This window comes from Juglans regia, chromosome 9 (genome assembly GCF_001411555.2).
Source record: "Juglans regia cultivar Chandler chromosome 9, Walnut 2.0, whole genome shotgun sequence".
Lineage (NCBI taxonomy): Eukaryota > Viridiplantae > Streptophyta > Magnoliopsida > Fagales > Juglandaceae > Juglans > Juglans regia.
The window spans coordinates 9,767,473-9,788,608 of record NC_049909.1 but is presented as its reverse complement, the minus strand read 5'-3'; the positions used below and the strand labels follow the sequence as shown (position 1 = coordinate 9,788,608).

General features: G+C 38.1%; 1 protein-coding gene across 1 annotated transcript; it reads right to left on the bottom strand.

The window, feature by feature from the left end:
• Positions 1-16,133: 16,133 nt before the first annotated feature.
• LOC108990153 (E3 ubiquitin-protein ligase RNF181-like) lies at positions 16,134-16,649 on the bottom strand. Its single transcript, XM_018964027.2, has one exon. The coding sequence runs from the start codon at positions 16,647-16,649 to the stop codon at positions 16,134-16,136; it is 516 nt and encodes a 171-aa protein (XP_018819572.2).
• Positions 16,650-21,136: the final 4,487 nt, after the last annotated feature.

The following is a 21,136-nucleotide window of genomic DNA, read 5'->3' as shown; positions in this document are numbered from 1 at the left end:
CCCCAATCACGGATGGAGTCAGAGAGTTACTACCTGTCGCCTACATCCTTTTTTCATAATACAAAAAAAAATATTCCAAAGGCTCCATAAACATAACCTCATACATTTTCAAAACACCATAACCATAAATACAACAACTCAAGGCTCAATATAATTGTCAACATCCCAAGAAATCTAGTCAATACAATCAATCAATCTACAAAATAATAACCTTACAATAATCTCAGTTCTTATTCCCTACACTTAGCAATCTTGTACCTACTTTCTATTCTCGATCCTCAATCTAAGCATTCACTTCATCTGAAAAATATTGTGGAGATAAGGGGTGAGTTATCAACAACTCAGTAAGCAGAAAACATATGTTAGTATATAAACATGAGCATTTTCACAGAGTTCAGAATGTATAAACAAAACATTTTAGTTTTAATATGCAAATTTAAAAAAATACATATTATCAGAAAATCAGAACGACACTTCAAACTATTCATATTCAAAAACCAACTTTTCAAATTCAAAGACCCCTTTGGAACAACATGATTGAATATCTTCATCTTATCATACCATATCAGAGCATCATATCATAACAGAAACCATGTTTAATCTCCGTGGTAGGGTTGTGCATTTTGTAGAAAGCCAAACACAACATAAATCACTATGTTACCAAAGAGATTGCACTCAAAGCAGATATCACTATTATATCCCGTGGTAGGGCCAGAGGTTACTATTATATCTCGTAACAGGACTAAAGGTCACTATTATATTCTGTGACAGGGCGAGATATCAGAGTAAAACAGAATCAGAATCACCATATCAGAACTAGAATCAGAGTCAGAAGAGAATTAGAAAGTCATGCTAAAGGTTTTTCAGATGTCACATCATATCAAAATAGAGTACTGAAATTCAGATCATTTCACATTTTCCAAAATAGATTCAAAAGGTCTTCACGTCACATGCAAAAATTATCAGATTTTCATATTCACTCATTTTTCTCAGTTCAATAATAGAATGCCAACAATAAGCTCATGTCTATACCAGTCATGCCAGAAAATAATTTATTCTTACACATAATTTCATGAGTAATGCAGAACAAATAACTGAGGTCGTTTCAAATTTCTTTTTAAGACAAAACATGCATATTTTTTCAAAAATCAACCTCAGCCCATTTTATTTTTATGCAAAATCTAGTATAGGAACCCCACTTACCTAGACTCTTAGTTTTTTAGAAATTTTCCTCAATAATGCCGAACAAAAATTACTCATCACCTATAAAATAATCACATAATTCCCGTAAATTTCCATTTGAACATGTACTTGGTAATTAAAACCAGAGATATAAAATTCTATATTTTTCCCTAATGTCTAAAAATCCTCGAAACTCTAAAATATCGTCTCTATCCAAAATATTTTGATTTTCACATGATTTCTTCAAACCAATACACGATTTAATCCTATGATCATATTACTCCGTACATTAATCTTATTAACTTTTCCATGCAAATACGTGATCTTGACCCCAAATGTACGCAATAAAAACATGGTATCCAGTCGTGGCCCATAAACTTGTGCAGCCCATAATGGAGAATTACGTCCAAAATAGAAACATAAGTTTGATTTATAACTCATAGGGCTTACGTGTAATTTAATAACAAAAATTACTATATTGTACGCCAAGGCCTTAGGGGAATGAGAAAAATTAAACAAACCAACACTAAAATAAAACTAACCTAGCGTCTTTGTGGGTAGAGGGCAGCAAAGGCTTACCAAGAGGAGGAGCATGCTGCATAGACTCGGCAGAGACTCGACAGAGCTAGTCGATTGAACCCTGAGAGAGAGAGAGAGAGAGAGAGAGAGAAAAAAAACACGATGAGAGGGATATGCACCATGCAAGATGGAACATTGCGGACAAGGGTGGTGGCGTCGTCCACGGCTGCGTCAGAAGGTGAAGGCTTGTCCTCCTGCATCTTCTGCTTTTAGTGGTGTATTTGTCGCTGTGGCAATTGGTGGGGCAATGGCTTACGGGCGGTGGGTTGGTTGAGTAAAATGCTTTGTTTTAAGTGTATAGAAACAGAGGTACGTTGGTTGTTTCTGGTTTTCTGTGTGCTTGAGGATGACTTGGTGGCTCTCTTAAAAGGTGGCTACTATGCCTGGGCAGTGGGCTATCACGGTGGTGGTGCAGGGACGACGTTGGGGGGTTGTAACATAGAGGCAGCAATGACGCACACGTTTGGGCTTCTGTGTGGGTGTTGGACGGCAATGGGGATGTCTAAAAGGTGCAATCTTTGGTTGTTTAGGATGGCTTGAACGTGGGGTTGGCATCGACGGGGAGAGACTGAAGAGGGCAGCAACAGTGCTTCGGCAGTTTCTCTATGCATGAGATGATAAGTGCATATATATATATATATATATATAAGGGTGGTATGAAAATCCTAGAAAAGGGAAGGGGGACACGTGCATGTGGGGGCGGTGTCGTGCGTGGTGGGGAGTTGGAGATCAAAAAGGAGGGATTTTCAGGATGAAGAGAAACTGCTGGGAAAAATCACAAAACAACACTTGGAGGTTTTGGTTCTACACCTAGTCCAAAGCAGAACTTTTCTCTAAACTAACTTTGATAAATCTCTTTTTTCATGGCTCAAAGACATGTGATATTCAAACTAAAACATCACAATGTTTAAAAAGATGTCCTAAAGAAGATCCCACCATCAAACTTAAAATCACATGGCTAAAATTCAATAAAACATAGATTTAACCCAAAAACATCAAATCTTAGGCCTAACTGAAATCCTCTTGTATAGAAAATCATATCCTTAAAAATAATACTAAATATCTTCAAAATAATATCCTAACATATATATAAGAGGCTGAGGATCATCATATAAAAATATCAAAGCCTTTGGAATAAGATTAAATTACGAAATATTCAAACTTTCACAAAACAAAAACTGTTTTTCCAATTCCAGTTTTCAAGTTTCTAAATCTAAGGAAATCTATCATCAAAAGCTTTATTCATGCAACAAAACCTCAATGAACATTCATAAACACATGCTAAAAACACTCCATAAATTTTTCGAACTAAGATATGTCCATTAGCTTGGTCAAAAATTCTAAAACATAACATACTCTCCAGTTTCATGCCCAGAATGACCTTTCCAAGGTTAAAAATACTTTTGACTAACCAAATGAGCATGGAATGAGACTAATAAGATATACATAAAAACTAAACTCAAATAAAAACAACTTTTATGAAGGAGGCATCGTGAGAAAATACTTAAAAAGGGTCTAAAATCTCCACATAAAAAGATCCAGGAATCTGTCCTAGAAAGCTCTTTTGAGTTTCTCTCTAAGAACAGGGTGAAGAAGTAATGAAAGGGAGTGAAATGTGTCTTACACGACTTTAGACTTCTGGATGGGGAAGTTATGGGCTTCAATGACCCTTGATTGGAGGTGGCTATGTGACATAAAGTGGAGAATAGTGAGGGGAAACGACTGCCTGCAGCAGCTGTGAGATATGGAGTGGATTTCTTCTTCACATCAAGGCACTATTGGGTGCAGCCAATGGCAGTGGATGGTCTGCCATGTGGGGGATGAAACTTTTTCAAGAATTTTTGCCAAGGTGGCCAAATTCGTGGGCCTCAACCAAGTGGGCTTTAATTTGGGGTTTAAAGGGGATTTGGTTAGGGTTTGAGATTCTATCAAGCCCAAATCTAATTTTTCTTGACCCAATCAAATTTTCAAGATTTAAAAGGTTAGATAATGATATCATAACAAGAATTTGATTAATTAATAGCATGTGGAAGTTATTTAATCAAGTGATTAAATACAATGTTAGAAATCGAGTTAAAAAGGGTTTGGAGACCAACTTTAGGGTTTGGAAAACCGTTTAGGGTTTCAATTTCAACCAAGCTTTGGGGGTGCCGAACCTAAACCAGTGCTTGAGAGATACAATTGCATTCGAACCATTTAGGGTTTCGTTAGGATTGAAACCCTCTTTGGTCTGGCACGATTTAGTTGAACAGATGAAACAAAGTTTTGCTTAGGTGGCATGATCTGACACCTCGATTTCCTCACAAATCTATCTAATGGTGCCACTTTGTGCCAAGTGTCTAATACCATTTACTATGTGTGGCTAAGATTTTTCCAAATGTCCAAATAAAACTTCTCTAACCTAATTTGGACATTCCACACTGTGATTTTGAAAACACTGCACCTGATGCACTTATCGAGGTTACTATTCACTCCGAAGAAATGCATAATAAACTTAATACTGAAAAATCCTAAATATTCATATTAACCTATAGTGAAAATCGTTTACCGAAATTCAATCCCGAAGTAAATAATTTCACAATTTCGAATAGGCGTTTCGTCCGAAATTAGGAAAATGGCTTATTGCATCATAAAATTCTAAATAATCAACTGAGTCTTATGGCGTAGACCAGAATGCATTATGACACTTCTAACTAACTCAAATAATTATACGCATATTTCTAGCGCATTAGTGAGTGATAACACTGACTATGTTGATAGACTAAAACTTGTGTGATTGGTCAATTTATAAAAACTTAGGGGTTTTCACGAGGTTCCTAAAGTCAATAGAAATTCCACCAGTAAATTTCTAGTGGGCTGTTACAATTCAAGCCTCCAAGCAATTGATTTTCATGTTTTGCATAAGTTTTAGAATTTATAAAATTTTGTACTGATAACATTATTAGTATTACTACTATTTTATTTATTTAGTTCTAACTTATTAGATTAGTTTTATTTATATTGTACAATTTGTAATGTATTTTTGAAATATAAATATCTATTTGGTTTTAAATTAGTATACTCCATGAAAATACAAACCGTTCGAACGATTATCAAACATACAAACATAAATACATCGAACGCAATCGTTTGAACATTACAAGTTAGAGTTCGAACGGTAGACAAACGTTGCGAACCATTCAAACACATTTGAACAGGCAACTCACTCTTTCTTCCCAAACACGTACGAACAACTTATTCAATTATAAAAATTAATATAATTAATGTTCGATCATCAATTTATTTGTTTGAACGTTTTTTCATGTCTATTTGGTCAAACGGACTGGTGTTGATTGACCAGCCATGAAGTAACTATTCGAATAGACATATTGTTCGAATGGTTTTTTGGTAGTTCAAACAATTTCCTGAGACAAAATTGCATCGTCCTAGAATAAAAATTCCATTCAAACATGATCGAAAGGTCCAACAAAATTTCGTCCCAAAATACCTTTTGAGACAGTGATATTGGGACGACCTTGAGATGCTTTATTTTCGTCCTAAAATATATTTTGGAATGAAAATCTTGTCTTTTGGGGTGAAACTTTTCTTCCCGCAAGACCTTATTTGTTGTAGTACCAAGAGGTCGCTCAAAGTTTGGAGATACAACAATTAAGACTCTATGCCTCTTGAGAAAATGACGTCTTTTTATGTGTCACAGATTGTGGTGGACTTGGAATTATGAGGGCTATGGTTTAAACCCTTCTTATTTTGAATTTGGGAGATTTTTGAACAAATACTTTGGAGATCCTTGATTATAATACACTGGTACCATGCTTTAAATTGCTCTAAACCTTACATAGAATCAAGTTTTTCTACTGTGATTATTGCATACTACAAGTCACATATTGCATTACATATTATCTGTCATGAGCGGGGGTGTGTAGCATTGAGTTACATGTTCTGACACTTCAGTCTCCGTCAAATCTCAAGCTGAGTCTGGGGGAGTCACAGAAGGCTTCAACACTGAGGATTCTCGTCGCGGGCTTTAACACTAAGGCTCCATCTATGCTCACAAGGATTTATTTAAACCTTGATCTTGTCTAGAGGGAGTTGGCCCAAGTCGAGGCCAACCACCAAGCCGTTAGATAGGAGTCTGGCAAAGCTGAGTCCGACAAACATTATCTTAAGCTCTAACAGATAACTGAGACTTTGAGGGGAAAACTCACCAAGTCTGAGCAGTTGTTAATGAGCTGGATGCCAAATTGCAATCTTCCTAAGATGAAGTTGTACGCATTTCCCCTCAACTCACTGTGGCCCCTCGAGTTTGTGATCAGGCATGGGTGCTTGAATACAACCTCAGACTTTGGAGTCGAAGAAGTTCTTGCTCACTCACCCCGTGGAAAATTTGAGGACTTTAGAGTTGCAAAATGTTCTCCCTGACCCGGTAACCTTAGTCTTCTTCGACTCTCTTGGAGCTGATGTTATGTTAGGCACCTTCTTGAACCAATCGCCTTTCCCTCCTCCTGATATTGGCTCAGCTCCCTAAGCCTAAGAGTTGTTCTTTCCTTTGTTTTTCTATTTTATTTGCGATTGATGATCTTGTAACTTATGATGTTCACTTTTGCATTTATCTTGATCATCGAGCTTGCCCCACTATGTACATATTCTATTCCCACGTTTTCTAATTGATTTCCCTTGTGATACCCCATATAATAAGGATAATGGTAGGTAGTGTATGGGATCTCACATTGCTTGGGAAGGAAAAATTCTAGCTCTTTATAAGGTTCCAATAGGGCTCCAATTGTATCATTGAGTAGTTCTTTTGAAGTATAGGTCATGTGCTTTGGGCCTTCCATTGGGGTGTTACATTTTTGGTTGAAACCATGCTCTGATACCATTTGTAACGCCCCAATGAAAGGTCCAAATCACATGGCTTATACTCCAAAAAGACTAGTCAATGATACAATTGAAGCCCCATTGGAACCTTAAAAAGAGCAAGAACTTCTCCTTCCAAAGCAATGTGGGATCCCATACACCACCTACCATTATCCTTATCATATGGAATATCACATCCCTTCTTAAGGCTTTTTATTTTGTCATAATTCTATGCTCTCTAACTTATGCTCTATAATGACTTTTATTCTTTTCGTTTTTCTTTCGATGCTTTTACCCTACTAGAGTCGCCTTGGCTTTGACCAACTTGTCGATCACACTTCAGTTGCCCAATATTAGAGGAATATGAATAGTTGACTCTATCCCTAAAACTATACAATGTGTTTTGTTAATTACCATAATCCTTTAATCGCCGTCTGTGTACCAAAATCGTTTTTTGTTTGTATCAATTTAACAATAGTAATAGAACTCTCAATAACCGAACATACGTGTCTTGAACATGGAATCCTTACTAGTGTGTATGAGAAAAGATATTTGCAACCGTGAATTGTGCAACTACCGCGTAATCGTTTTTAAAAAAATGAATAAAACGTGGGACCTATATGAAAAAAATTAATTTTTTAATAGTGCTCTACTCTTTTTCAAAACGATTATATGGCGTTTATGCATTTCACGGTTGTATACAGAATTACTCATATGTGTATACATATATACATATATGTCGTAAAGGGTACGTCACGGTTGACAACTTTTCAATTGAATATTCTTTCGTTACGTTGGCAGACATAAGCTGGTGTTTACCTTCACCAAGGGACATAGCATATATATATATTGAAGTGACGCAAGTGTTCTGTTAGAAGGAGTGTAATACCCTGCTCCTTCTTGCGTATGCTTCTTCTTTCTGACGTATGTTTCGTCTTTATGACGTAAGCAAATCTCGAAGGCAGAGATTATGTGATCATATGCCTTTCTCACTAGCGACTACGAGCCACGTTATGCGTGTCAAACCATGATGGCGTGTCTCGAAAGATATCGTGTGACTTCTAGGGCACATCTAGTGTTTTAAATATGCTGGAAATATTTATAAAGAGTATTTCCATTGTTATTAAATTAAGATTTGATCTTAAATACGACAATCATAATATTCTTGAAGAGCTCCAAAAATATTATAATTGCCGGAAATCATTTTAATATTATTATTAAAATGATTTCAATTATTTAAAATATTATGATATTTAAATTATGTTGAGAATTTTTATTAATTAAATGGTTTAATCCTTTTAAATATGTTAAGTGAGACTTCATCATTTTATTAATGATGAAGAATATTATTTTATAAACTAAAGTTAGATAAAATAATATTCTACCTTAATTCCTCTAAGCGCTTTTAATTAAGTTAATGTTTTACGCGTTTTCAAATCAGTGTTTTAATCCCTTGTCGTTAGATCGTTGCATAGACCCCAAGAGGAAGGGACTGGGTTAAATACCCAGACCCCCTCTCTTTTCCCCTCATTTCCCCTGTAGCCCTCTCTCTCCTCCCTCTCCCCAGCGTACAATGTACGCATTCCACCCCACGCCCGAACGGCTCCAAGCCTCAGCCCGGCTCTGCCATGCGTCGCCAGCTCTCACCGCCGACACCACCGGCTGCACCTCCCTCCGGCGAGCTCAACCATGCCAGCCTCTCTCTCCCACACTCCCTTTCTCTCTCCGCTGGCCATGTATAGCTCGAATGGGCTTAGTGCACGTAGCGCCGCCGTGCGCCATCCTCCGGCGCCACCACTCCCACAGCAGCTTCCTCTTCCACCGGCCAACCTCCTCCAACAAGCTTGGCCTCCACCGTGCAGTCCTCTCCTCCCCTCAAGGCAAGTAGCCGAAATGGGTCTTTGACCCATTTCCCCACCGTGTGCCACCGTACGCGGCCACCCACGGCCACCAAGCGACACCATGGACCTCCCTCTTCCTCCCCCTTCCTCCTCCACGTGACCCATGGCCAGAAGCCCCCTCCTCCACCACACGGGCTTCCTCCTCTCACGCACTGGTTGCACACCGTGCACCACCGTGCACCGCCACCCACGGCTAGTAACCACCACCTCTAATCTCCTCAGGCCGCCACCAAACCAACCCAACCTCCCACGGCCCCGATCTACCACCCACAAAAGCACACTCTCTCTCACTCTCCCACGGCTTCTCCTCCACTGTATGGCCAGATCCGCCACCATGAGCCACCATGGCGCCACCTCGATGCCACCACGAGATCCACCGCACCTCCCTAGGTCCAAACCACCACTTTAAGTGGTGGGTAGTCACTACACGTGATGGACAGCCACTGCGCGAGGCTGACCACCACTGTACACGGTTAGATCCGCCATGTTATGCCCCTTGCCACCATCACAAGGCCACCATGAGCCCTTCCAAGACCACACCTAGCTATCCAAACGCCTAAACAGTCACCGTACGTGAGTTAGCTGCCACGTACGACTCTTCTGACATCATCGGCTGTGATGATCAACGAGCAACGCATGGATTATCCCGTCGATGGTATAACCCTCTATCCATCATTAATTATGTTAGATATTGATTAGTTGACTAGGTTGTAGACTATACTGTTAGTATTAATGGAGTTGTGGTATTGTGATGTGGTGTTGTGTGATGAAGTTTTGAGCATTCTGTGTAGTGAAGTGTTGGGCATATCTGTGTTGGATGGAGGTGTATTGTGCCGTGTAGTGTGCTGTGAAGTGTTGGGTGTAATTGGAAAGTACGATGTCTAGTGTTGTGGAATGTGCCGTGTAATGTGGTTGTGGAGTATGTGTTGTAATGGTGGCGTGGCGTATGTGGAATGGGAACAGTACACGCTGGGTGTACTTTGTGTGTGGCGTAATGTGAGACAATGAGAGTATATGTAAAATATACCCTCCTGGCGTATTGTGGAACGGGATGAGTACGAGTGGAGTGTACTCAGTGGCGTAGTGCGTGTAAAAGAAGTACACGTAGAGTGTACTCTATGTGATGGAGTGATGCACCATATGGCGGATATGCCATAATGGTGATGTGCCGTAGTGTGTATGAAAGGAGTACACGATGAGTGTACTCTGTGTGGGGTATAGTATATGTGGGGAGTACAAGTGGAATGTACTCCATGTGATGGTGAGATGCACCATATGGTGATGTGGCATGTTGTATATGTGGGGAGTACAACTGGAATGTACTCCATGTGATGGTGAGATGCACCATATGGCGTGTATGCCATAGTGGTGATGTGGCGTAACATACATGGAATATATGCAGAGTGTATTCCATGTAGTAGAGTGACGCATCATATGGCAGATATGCCATAGTGGTGATGTGGCATAACGTGCATGGAGTATATGCAGAGTGTATGCCATGTAGTGGAGTGACGCATCATATGGCGGGTATGCCATAATGGTGATGTAGCAGGATGTGTATGAATGGAGTACATGTGGAATGTACTCCATTTGATGGGTGATGCACCATGTGGCGGATATGCCATAATGGTGATGTGGCGTAATGCATGTGGATGGAGTACACAAGGAGTGTACTCCATGTGATACAGTGATGTACCATATGGCGGGTATGCCATAGTGGTGATGTGGCATGGTATATATGAAGGGAGTATACGTGGAGTGTACTCTACGTGGCAGTGACACTCTATGTGGCGTGTCGTAGAGATAAGGATGGTTAAGTGTTTGATGGACATGGAATGTGATGGATAGTGTCGGGAACTGTGGAACAGTGTCCCGAAATAGTTATGGCATAGCCTGTAGTCTGAGGTGACAAGTGTCACCGTGATGGACTTATGGCTAAGAGTATGTGCGAAGTAGCGGAACAAGTACAGGAGTGCACAGTGGAAGCATGACTGAGGAATGTCACGAAGTGACATGACTATTGACAGTCGTGCTTGTAGTGGGCGAGGTAGTGGAACAAGTGTAAGAGTACACAGTGGAAGCATGACTAGGCAACGTCACGAAGTGACGTGGTTATCGGAAGTCCTGCTTATGATGGGTGAAGTGTTAGAGTATAGGAATGACGTAACGGGAACGTGACGAGAAGTCACGATGTGATGGGAGTACGTGAGGAACCGTACTCGTGATGAGTTAGGAGTTGACGTAGTAGAATGCTGGGTAACGCAACGAGGTCATGGTGTAGCTTGGGAGCAATCTCGGGCTATGTGACCTGACATAAGCTGTAGTTGTGAATAGTGTCTTGTCGTGTTAAGTGTTGGGATGAACTGTCAAAAGGGACAGGTAGCATGAAGAGTCATGCTAGCCGGGTTAAGAGAAGATTGGTATCGGAGTATGACCCTTGTCCCTACGAGCAGGTGATCAACATGTTATATGTTGATCTCAGGTGATAAAGGGTAAGGTACGTGTGTAATCTGGTTAGACACATGTGTCGGACGGATTCACCATATGTAATGGGTAATCTGTCCTAAGTACAGTTACACAGTGCTTGAGCCACAGAGTTGGCTTAGAGCCGTGTGGCTTGTATGGATGGGAATGAGGATTTAGTACGGGCTAAGGTGCATGAAGGTAGTGACGGGTATATTATCTAGGATTGGGATGCGTGATTCCATCGGTCAGAATCATGCGTCGGAATGTGATTGTAAGAAGAGTAAGACGGATGTCTTAGTGTCTCAATCCTAAGGTGAATCATGGGTTCACTTTAGTGGATGAGCACTCGAGACAAGACTTTGAGTTGGAAGATGTGGTGACCGTAAGTGGTCCCCGAAGGGTTTAACATAGTAAAGGGCACGTAAGTACATGAGATAGAAGGATAGTGTTCCAAGTATAGCGTAGTTCTATTTCTTGTTCAAGTTGCTTATGCATTAGATAGAGAATGATGTTAAGGTATGTGTATGCATGTAGGTTGTCATCTGACAAGCACATGAATGGACTGAATGACATGCAAGTAGCATGGAGTTCAGGTAAGTGTTACGCTCATACTCTTCTAGAGTCTTTATAAGATAAAAGAAAATGAAAATGAAAGCTTTTCCTTTATGACGCTTTAAGAAAAGACTAAAGACGTTTTAAGAAAGAAAATGCTAAGTGTTCAAAGGTATAAGTATGTACGGCCCCTCCTTGGCAGCCCCTGTTTATGCAACCAAAGTATTAATTGTACGCACGTGAATGGATGACTATACGTTGTATCTATTGTATGTATTTTCTAAGAAAAATCCATAAACTGATGAAAATGCATGAAAGGCATGACAACGGATGTTTTTGTGGATCCTACGAACCGATGCTCTCATGTGCGTCACGAGGTGACACTTGTGGATGCCATGATTGACGACGTTCAAGGTGATGTTTATGGATGCGACGAAAGCTAACGTTTAAGCTCATGTATGTTCGTAAATGAAGTTTTTCACGAACGAACTGTTAAAAAAATGATAGAACTGAAACGAACTGAAAAATGAAAAGACCATTTTCGGGCTTACGCCCCAAACGATATTTTCTCATGAAAAGAAATGTTTTCTCATGAAAAGAAAGGACTTTTAAATGAAAGAAAGAAATGAATGAAAGCTCCAGCTCTTTCGAGCTGACATGAACGAATGAATGCATGAATGAAAAGAAAGAAAGAAAGAAATGAAAGCATGAATGTATGAAGATACGTAACGGCCACATGAATGAATGAAAAGGGTACCAATGAATGGGCAGATTGCAATGCCGGGTAAGTAGTATTGGAAGTGCACCCAGTGCTGCCCCCTATGAAAGGGATTCCCAACCCGTGGCACGGGCAGAATCTGGGTCCAAAAGAAGACTGCTAAACCCAAACACACAGGGCATAACAGTGTGTACTGGCCTATGAAAGTGATAAGAACGAATGGATGTATGTATGTATGTATGAAAGCACGAATGCACGAACCTTTAAGAAAGGAAGGCACTGACGGGAGACACGTTTTAAAGAAAGGAAAGCCTTTTAAAAAGAAAAGTCTCGTCCAGTGAAGTTTTCAAAGGAACTCACGTATGCACGTAAACATGCACTCACTATTGAAGAAATGAAGGCACTGACGGGAGAAACTTTTTACGAAAAGGATGCCCATATTTTAAAGAGAAAACCCCGTCCAGTGAAGTTTTCAAACGAACGCACGTAAGCACGTATGCATGCACGTAATAGTATGTATGAGTGATGAATGCATGAATGAAAACCTATGTTGTTATATTTTAACTGTATGAAGTAATGCTTACGAGTTTTCGACTCATTTTAGTTTTAATGCATGTCCCTCTCCTCACAGGAACTGCATGATCAGGACGGACACGACCCACAGGGAAGAGCACGGAAGTCTAAGCATGAGTTTTAAACGTACGAGAGGCCTTTTATTATAAGATTTATGTTTTCCGCTGTAAACCTCTTTTATCCCAAAGCACATTTTAATTTTAAACGTGGAGTCTCGCACCTTGGGTATGCCAGTTTAAATTGGACGGTAATTCCCGTCGTCCTTTTATAAAAATATTTTGGAAAAAGTCCCACCACAAGGACGTGCGTTACAAGGAGTGTAACACCCCGTATTTTAGTGTATTTTTAATTGAAGGATTATTTGTTATTAATTTAAAAATTGATTCTCTTGTTTTAAATTTTCAGATTTTAGTGGGCTTATTTTTATGATTTTTTTTAATTTGTGAAAATTAAATTTGACATGTTTCCTTAATATTAATAATTGTTATGCATTTAAATTTTTCTTAATTTAAATTAGTTTGTGGGTTTTAAAATTAACTTATTGTTGGGTTTAATTATTTATTTTCATTTTAATCACTACGTTCGAATTATTTTATTTTACGTGTTGTTTTGAAATCGTTTCTGTCGGATCATTTTTGTGACCCAAGATGTGGGGATTGGACCTCATTTCTTTCCTTCCATTTTCTCTTTCCTCTTTTTTTCTTTTCTTCTTTTCTTTTCTTTTTCTTTCTTTTTTTTTTCTTTCCTTCTCCCTGGTTCTCCTGCACGCACATCTCTCCCTCTCTCTTCTCTTCGTCCGTGCGTCGTCCCCCAGCCCGCCGTCGTGCGCCGGCAGTGACCGACACCACCCCTCCCTCTCACCTCCCCTTCGACCGACGATCACCCCCCTTTGATTTCAACCCCTAACTCACCACTGATAGTCCCCACGCACCACACCAAGCCGAGGCACTCCTTATGCCGCTGTGCCACCGTCGCGCCACCTCCGGCCACCATCTTCTCACCACATCATCATCGACCTCCTAGCAACCCAATGGACCCAACCCCACCTCCGATCTGTCACCGATGAAGGCCCACCATCAATATTTCCGTTTTGGATATTTTAGCCTTCGACTGCCCTCTATGCCACCACCCACGGCCAACCACCACCACCACTAGTTTCACCGACATCCCTAAGCCCTACCCTATCAATCTCGGGTCTTCATTTACACCTGTTCAAAAGTGAGTTTTTGAGACCCACGGCCACAGTGCATTTGGCACTGTTTTGTTACTGCGTTACCACTTCTAGCACCTCCGTGATCTTTCAAAAATTATATTATAGTATTGTAAGTATTTTTTCCAAAGAACTTTTGAGATTTAAATGTATTTCTGCGCTAATTCATATTTATTGTGAATTTGTTGGTTGTGCCGGACTGAGTCCGAGGAGTAAGGGAGTCGGTTGGATTGGATGATGGAGTTGTTTGTGTGAGATTGGTTTATGCTTTGAAATTTGTTGGCTGTTTCAGGTTTAAATATTAGTGTTTTGAGTTTGACGTTGGTCATGGTGAATATTGGTGATTTTTAGGAAGTGATGATATATTTTGAGATTATGAGGGTTTTAAGTTTTGAGATATTAAAATAGATTATTTTAGAAGTTTAGGCTTAAACATCGAAATTCGTGATTGATTGAAAACTTACGAAAATTGTGTGATTATTTTTATAGGTGACGATTTATATTCAACTCGACATTTTTTAGGAAAATTCTGAAAAGTTAAGTTATCCAGGTAAGCGGGGTTTATATACTAGTTTTGCATAAAAGAAATGAAATGAGGTTGACTTTAAAAATATGCATGTTTGTTTGAAAAGAAATATGGAACGACCTCAAATGTTTGTTCTGCATATCCATAAATTCTATATAAGACAAATTATTTTCTGTCATGACTGGTGTAGACATGAGCTAATTTTACGCATTCTGTTTCTGAACTATGCAAAAGGAGCGAATATGAAAATTTAAAAGTTTTTGCTATGAATAAATAAAGATGTTTTGGATTCTGTTTATTTCAAACATGTGAAATGATCTGAAGCTATTCAGTATTTTGTTTTGATATGATGCGTCATCTGAAAACCTTGGCATGAAGTTCTGATTCTATATTTGAATGTGATCTGGTTCCGATGATGTTCCCTTCTATTTCTGTTAAGGCCCAGCCACAAGTATAATGGTGGTTTATAACCTTACCATGGGGGTGAAACATGGAATACGGCTCAGCCACGGGTATAATGGTAATTTATAACCCTACCACGGAGGTGAAATATGGAATACGGCCCAGCCACATGTATAATGGTGGTTTATAACCTTACCACGGGGGTTAAACATGGTATTTGTCCCGATGTGATGCTATGAGATGATATGAATATAATATTTCAGTTTGAATATGCCAAAGGACCTCTTTTTTTTTTTGGGAACAAGTTTGTTTTTTTGAAAATTTCGCTCTGATGTTTTGTAACAAGTTTTGTTTATACATTCTGAAAGAAAATATGTTGTTTCTGCATTCTGAAAGCAAATATCTTGTTCTGCATACCAAACTTTATAAATGTTCATGTTTACATGCTAGTATATACTCTCTGCTTACTGAGTTATTGATAACTCACCCCTTATCTCCATAATATTTTTTCAGATATTTGATGGTTCAACTGAGGATCAAGATTTTGAGGCTTTAGGTGAGATGATTTAAGTATAGTGGCTTGAATCAAATTTTCTATATGATATTGGGAATTTTGGGTCTCTTTTTTATATTGTTGAAAGGTAAGTTTAAGTGTTAGGAAGTAACTCTCCGACCCATGCAGGACCGAGGCATTACAAGGAGTGCCACAAATTCTTATATATTTGTGATGCTACTGCTATGCAAAGGCCAAAGTAACAATAACAATTGATCCTCATAGTCAAATGAAAAATTAAAAAAGGTTCGAACAAAATTGAACATAAAATACATGAACACTTAACAAAACAAACAAACAATCGAAAAAAAAATTGAAATGAATGAAAATAATTTGTTCAAACTTAGTGTATAAAATCTGTGCTGCAAGACTAATAATTTATAGTTAATCTTATTTTTTATTTCTAAGATTCTATCCAAATCTTGTACTCCTAAATTTAGAAAAATTTTTCTTATCAGCTACTATTTATTATCTCATACCTTACACTCTATAAAAAATACTTTTATACTTAAAAAATAAAAAATAAAAAATAATTAGGTGTGGAGTGTGAAAATTAATAGTGACTAATACAAAGAATTTCTCAACATATATGCCACTTACATACGGAGTTTAAGTAATTAAAGTCGTTCAATTGGGATTGGGTATCGGCATAGAGGACAAAGGTGACTAGTCAGCAACCACTTGACAATGCAATCTCCATGAAAGAGATGGGAGCAAGGCATGCGAGTGACTTCCATCCCATCCTCGTACTCTGCCATGCATACCATACAGTTCTCTCCCCTCCCTTCTTCAAGGGTTACCTTCTCCAACGCCTCGATAGAAGATCTCGTCGCCGCCATGGTATACAGCTCAGAGTCGGAATCGGACTCGTATGATGACTCGGAATCGGAATCGGACTCTGAATCGGTATCGGAATCTGCACGAACCTCCAGTTTTATGACCTTCTTTATGTCCACAAAGGCCACAAAAATGGACAACCGTGTAAAGCCTTCAGCGAATCGGAGTTGAACCACCGTTGATATAGCTGACCATACCCGATCTACGAGCCCAAGTTTGACACCCATGATATAAAGAATAGAGCGCAGACGAGAACCATTGTCGTGCAACAGTGGGGCATCTTCGGGAGCCGACATGGTTCCCGACTGTAATGGAAAGTTTTCAAGCCAGGAAAATCCGATTGGAATGTCTTCGAGTGGAAGCAACTGCGAGAGCTCCTTCATGGGTTCTCTTGGTAGCCAAAATCTGTACCTGAAAAAAAAGCTACTGCTCGACATGTGTGTTTCACGCACTTGGGGTTGTGACCGGATTAACGTAAGAGGTCGGTTTGCACTTTCTTTCTTCCTTCTTTCTTTTCTCCACAACGTAAGAAGAGGATCATAATGATGATGAAGTCAGAAATATATACAAAGTTACCTCGGGCTTCGACTTTTTCCCATGTTTATCCGGTTTTCATAAGAATCAGTATTGGAATTGGAATAGGGCTTTCTCTCGTTTAAGATAACAAAAAAAACTCAAAGTAAGATATTTAGATATTTTGTGAATAATAATAAAAAATTAATAATAAAATATTAAATAATAATAGATAGTAATGAAAGTAATAATAAAATATTAAATAATAGTGAGGTATTTGATAACTCTGAACAAGTTTTTTCTCTCTTTGATTCGCTTTTATCCGAAATTCAAGTTTTGTTTTTCTTTTTTTCTCATTTTGAATTTTTTTATTTTCTGAAATTCATATTGTGTACAGTTTCTCTGATTCTTTTTTTTTTTTTTTTTTAATGAATTTATGAACGAGTTTTAATTTTAATGCTTTCAGAAGAAAGAGTTTTAGCGAAAGTATAAATTGGTCTGCTATAGTTTGAGTGAGGTTGTCTCTCTATAAATATGAGTCCTATACAACAACGTCCAAAAACGAAGGAAAGGATTACAACGTACATGAGTTTGAAAACGAAAAATATATATCCAGTACTCTTTTTTCTTTCTTCTCTATCTGTCATTATAATCTCACCCTCAATATTTGAATATTATTCATCTTGTTTAATTACAAACTCTGAGGAAGTCTTGTCCAAATGTGTAATCTTCAAACAATTCGTTCTTAGCACTTTCTATGAGATGACGAGTCTGTAAATTTAGGAGATAAAAAAATTAAGTGAAGTTAGAATTGTAACATTAGAAGGAACATGTAATTGTTAGTAATGATACACGTATAACTTTTTACGACTACTTTATAACTCATTTTATAATTAACCAATACAATCGTGCCACTTCATTAAAAGAAATTATCAAATTTACAAAACTATCCTCAATTTCACATAAAGTTGTAAAATAGATGTAGAAGAATTGTAAGGAAATCATTTTCCTAATAATACACCTACAACGTTTTTACAATTATTTTACAGCTCACTTCAAATTAATTAATGTAACTGTACCACTTCATTAAAAAAATATTTTTAATTTTACATAATTGCCCTTCATTAATTTTAAATAGAATTATAAAACAATTCTAAATTAGTTGTAGGTTTATCATTTTCCTTAACCCTTGTATGTTTAACACGGCAGTTTAGTTTGTGTTTTTCCTTGTAGTTTTATAGTTGAGGAGTGATATAGCCACAAAGGGATTACATAAAAGTAATCCTACAAATTGATGTAGTTTCATGTGATCCGTTAAATCTGTTTTACAATAAAAGTAACTTTACAATATGACAAACCACATCAAGTCACATCAGTTTATGATATTACTTTTATGTAATCACTTTATAGCTAAAGTATTTCTCTTTATAGTTTCATGGATCTGTCTTGGATTTTCATAATTTTCTTTCATTATGTCACTTTTGCTTGAAGTCAGAATTGTTGATTTTGATGTGTACTGGAAAGCAGAGTTGGGGACAGCTTATAGTCGGCATAATTTTCCTGTGTGTGGTTCTGTTGAATGGAGGGGACATTATAGAGAAGTGCTTGGTACAAAACTTTTTACAAAAGTAAATATATAGACTGACGTAGTTTAATGTGATACATCATATTATAAAGTTATTTTTACTGTAAATTAAAACTGACATATCACATCAGACCACGTCAGTTTTTAAATTTACTTTTGTAAGATACTTTTGTAGATCTAGCACTTCTCGACATTATATATGACAAGTGAGAGGTGTGCATGTCCAGGCTAGACATTCTATGATTTGGCTATGTCACATTAATTAATTATCAAATTTGGCTAATTGTTGATGTGTCATGAATCACGAAGGAGTTGAAATGAAAATAAGGAAGATGCGGTAGTTTTGTTAGTAAAGAATTGTTTAATACGTAGTCATTTTGGATTGTTGTTGTAATAATTAGTAGGATGTGTAGAGATATGATGTCGTTTGAGTTAATAGGTGTTATGAGGACAATGTCGTTCTCTAGTAGAAGAGTTATTTTGTTGTAAACATTGATACGTTGTGTTTTGATAAATCACATATAAGAAGCACTACGAGTTGGGACAGAGGCCAACTCTGGATTGATTGCTCATTTCCCTCCAACTCTCTCTCTCTCTCTTCTTCTTGATTTTCTCTCTACTTTCTCTCTCTAATTCTTGGTTCTTGGAGGTTGACCACCTCGAAATAGTCACAGCACAAGGGGGCTCATTACAATTGGTATTAGATTGTTACTGTACCATGGTAGAGGGTACACCGTCCTGTGCTCAGATTGTGGATTTGGTGAATCATCTTCGACAACAACAAGACAGGCAGCAGAAGTAGATTGAGGATACAATTGCAGTGTTGGTTCAGCAGCAAGAAGTAGCTCAAGTGGATGCAGAGACTCAAGATAAAAGGTTTTCTGAGTTACTGCAACAAATTTCAAGAATTGCTTGCAATAATTCAGAAGGTAATGGTCAGAGAGCAAGAAACTTTCAGGAAGCGCAAAATCTTGGTCATAATGGTGATATGAATGAAAGTGTGGGTGAAGTGCTTCATCGTGACATGGGTGACATAGGGTTGACAAAGGGCATAAAGTTGGACTTTCCAAGATTTGTAGGTAAGAATCCATCAGTTTGGATTTATAGAGCTAACCAGTATTTTCTTTATCATCAAGTGCCACCAGGGCAGATAATCTTTTTGGCATCATTTCATATGGATGAGGAGGCTCTAGTATAGTTTCAAGATGCAAGTGAGGCAAGAGCTTTCCATTCTTGGAAAGAATTCACTCAAGTTGTGTAGATCAGATTTGGATCATTTGTGTATGATGATCCAATGGAGGCTCTTACAAGATTGAAACAAGTAAGTTTTGTTACTAATTACAAAGTTGAATTTGAATTGTTGTCCAATAGGATTAAGGGTGTTTCACAAAAAAAAAATAAGGTTAGTTGTTTTTTAGGTGGGCTACGTGATGAAGTTAGATTGCTTGTGAGGATGTTGAATCCCACTTCATTGAATGATGCTTTCGGATTAGCTAAAATCCAAGAGCAATATATTTGGAGTACAAGGAGGTTTAGGAGGAATAATTCTATTGAATCCCATCAACAAAGTTCTGAGTGAGGAGTTTCCAAGAATGGTCCTATGGGATCTATTTGGGATCTATTTTGGGCACACATAAGTCTTTACCTACTGCAAAGCTTCCTTATCAGAAGATTTTTGAAGCTCAAATGCAAGAGAGAAGGAAGAAAGGGTTATGCTACTTTTGTGATGATACATGGCACAAGGTAAGTGTGTAAAGCCGAGATTGTATGTGATGGAAGGCATGGAGATTTTTTATAGTTCAAAGTTATTCGGGTATGAGTTTTCGATTGAGTATAAGAAAAGGGTTGAGAATAAGGTGGTTGATGCATTGTCTAGAGTGGAGGCCTCAGATGATTCTATTATGCTTACTGCTACTTCTTCCCCTACTCCAACCTAGTTGGAGGAATTGAAGCAAGCTTATGTGGTTGATCAGTTGGCACAACAACAATTGAGTCTGTTACAAAGTGAATTACCTTCCACTTCTTTCACTTTGAAGCATGGCCTTTTGTTTAAAAAATGAAGAATATATGTGCTAGATTGTCCTAACTTGAAACTTAAGATTTTGCATTTTGTTCATGCCAATCCCATTGCAGGTCACTCAACCTTTCAGAAGTCACTGCAGCATGCCAGAGGTGATTTTTACTGGCCAGGGTTGAAGAAAGAGGTGAAGCAGTATATCAGGGAATGTAATACTTGTCAACAAGGTGGAGAATGTACACCCTGCAAGGTTATTACAACCCTTGTCTGTGCTTCAGCAGATTTGGACTAACTTATCCATGGACTTTGTAGAGGGGTTGCATATTTCAAGGAGGTATTCATGTATTATGGTGGTTGTAGATAGGCTGTCAAAATACTCCCATTTTATGGCATTAAAGCATCCATTTACAGCTGCAAAGGTAGCTTCTCTATTTTGATGTAACACCCGGGCTCAACACCAAGCCCATTTGAGATTTGTGAGTAAATTTTTTGGAATAAACTATAGGCCTAATATTTTTTATTTTGGCAGAATATGATTTTATTTTAGTGGATTTGATAATTATGTTAAAAAGTTTTTTATGGCCCGAGAAAAGTTTTGGACAAGTTGAATTATTTTTTTTAGAGGTTGAGTCAAGGCCCAAAACTCAAGAAAAAATCCATTTATTAAT

What these genes read in the sequence shown, in the direction of transcription:
- LOC108990153 (XM_018964027.2), bottom strand. Translation starts at nt 16,649, where the DNA reads ATGTCGGCTCCCGAAGATGCCCCACTGTTGCACGACAATGGTTCTCGT.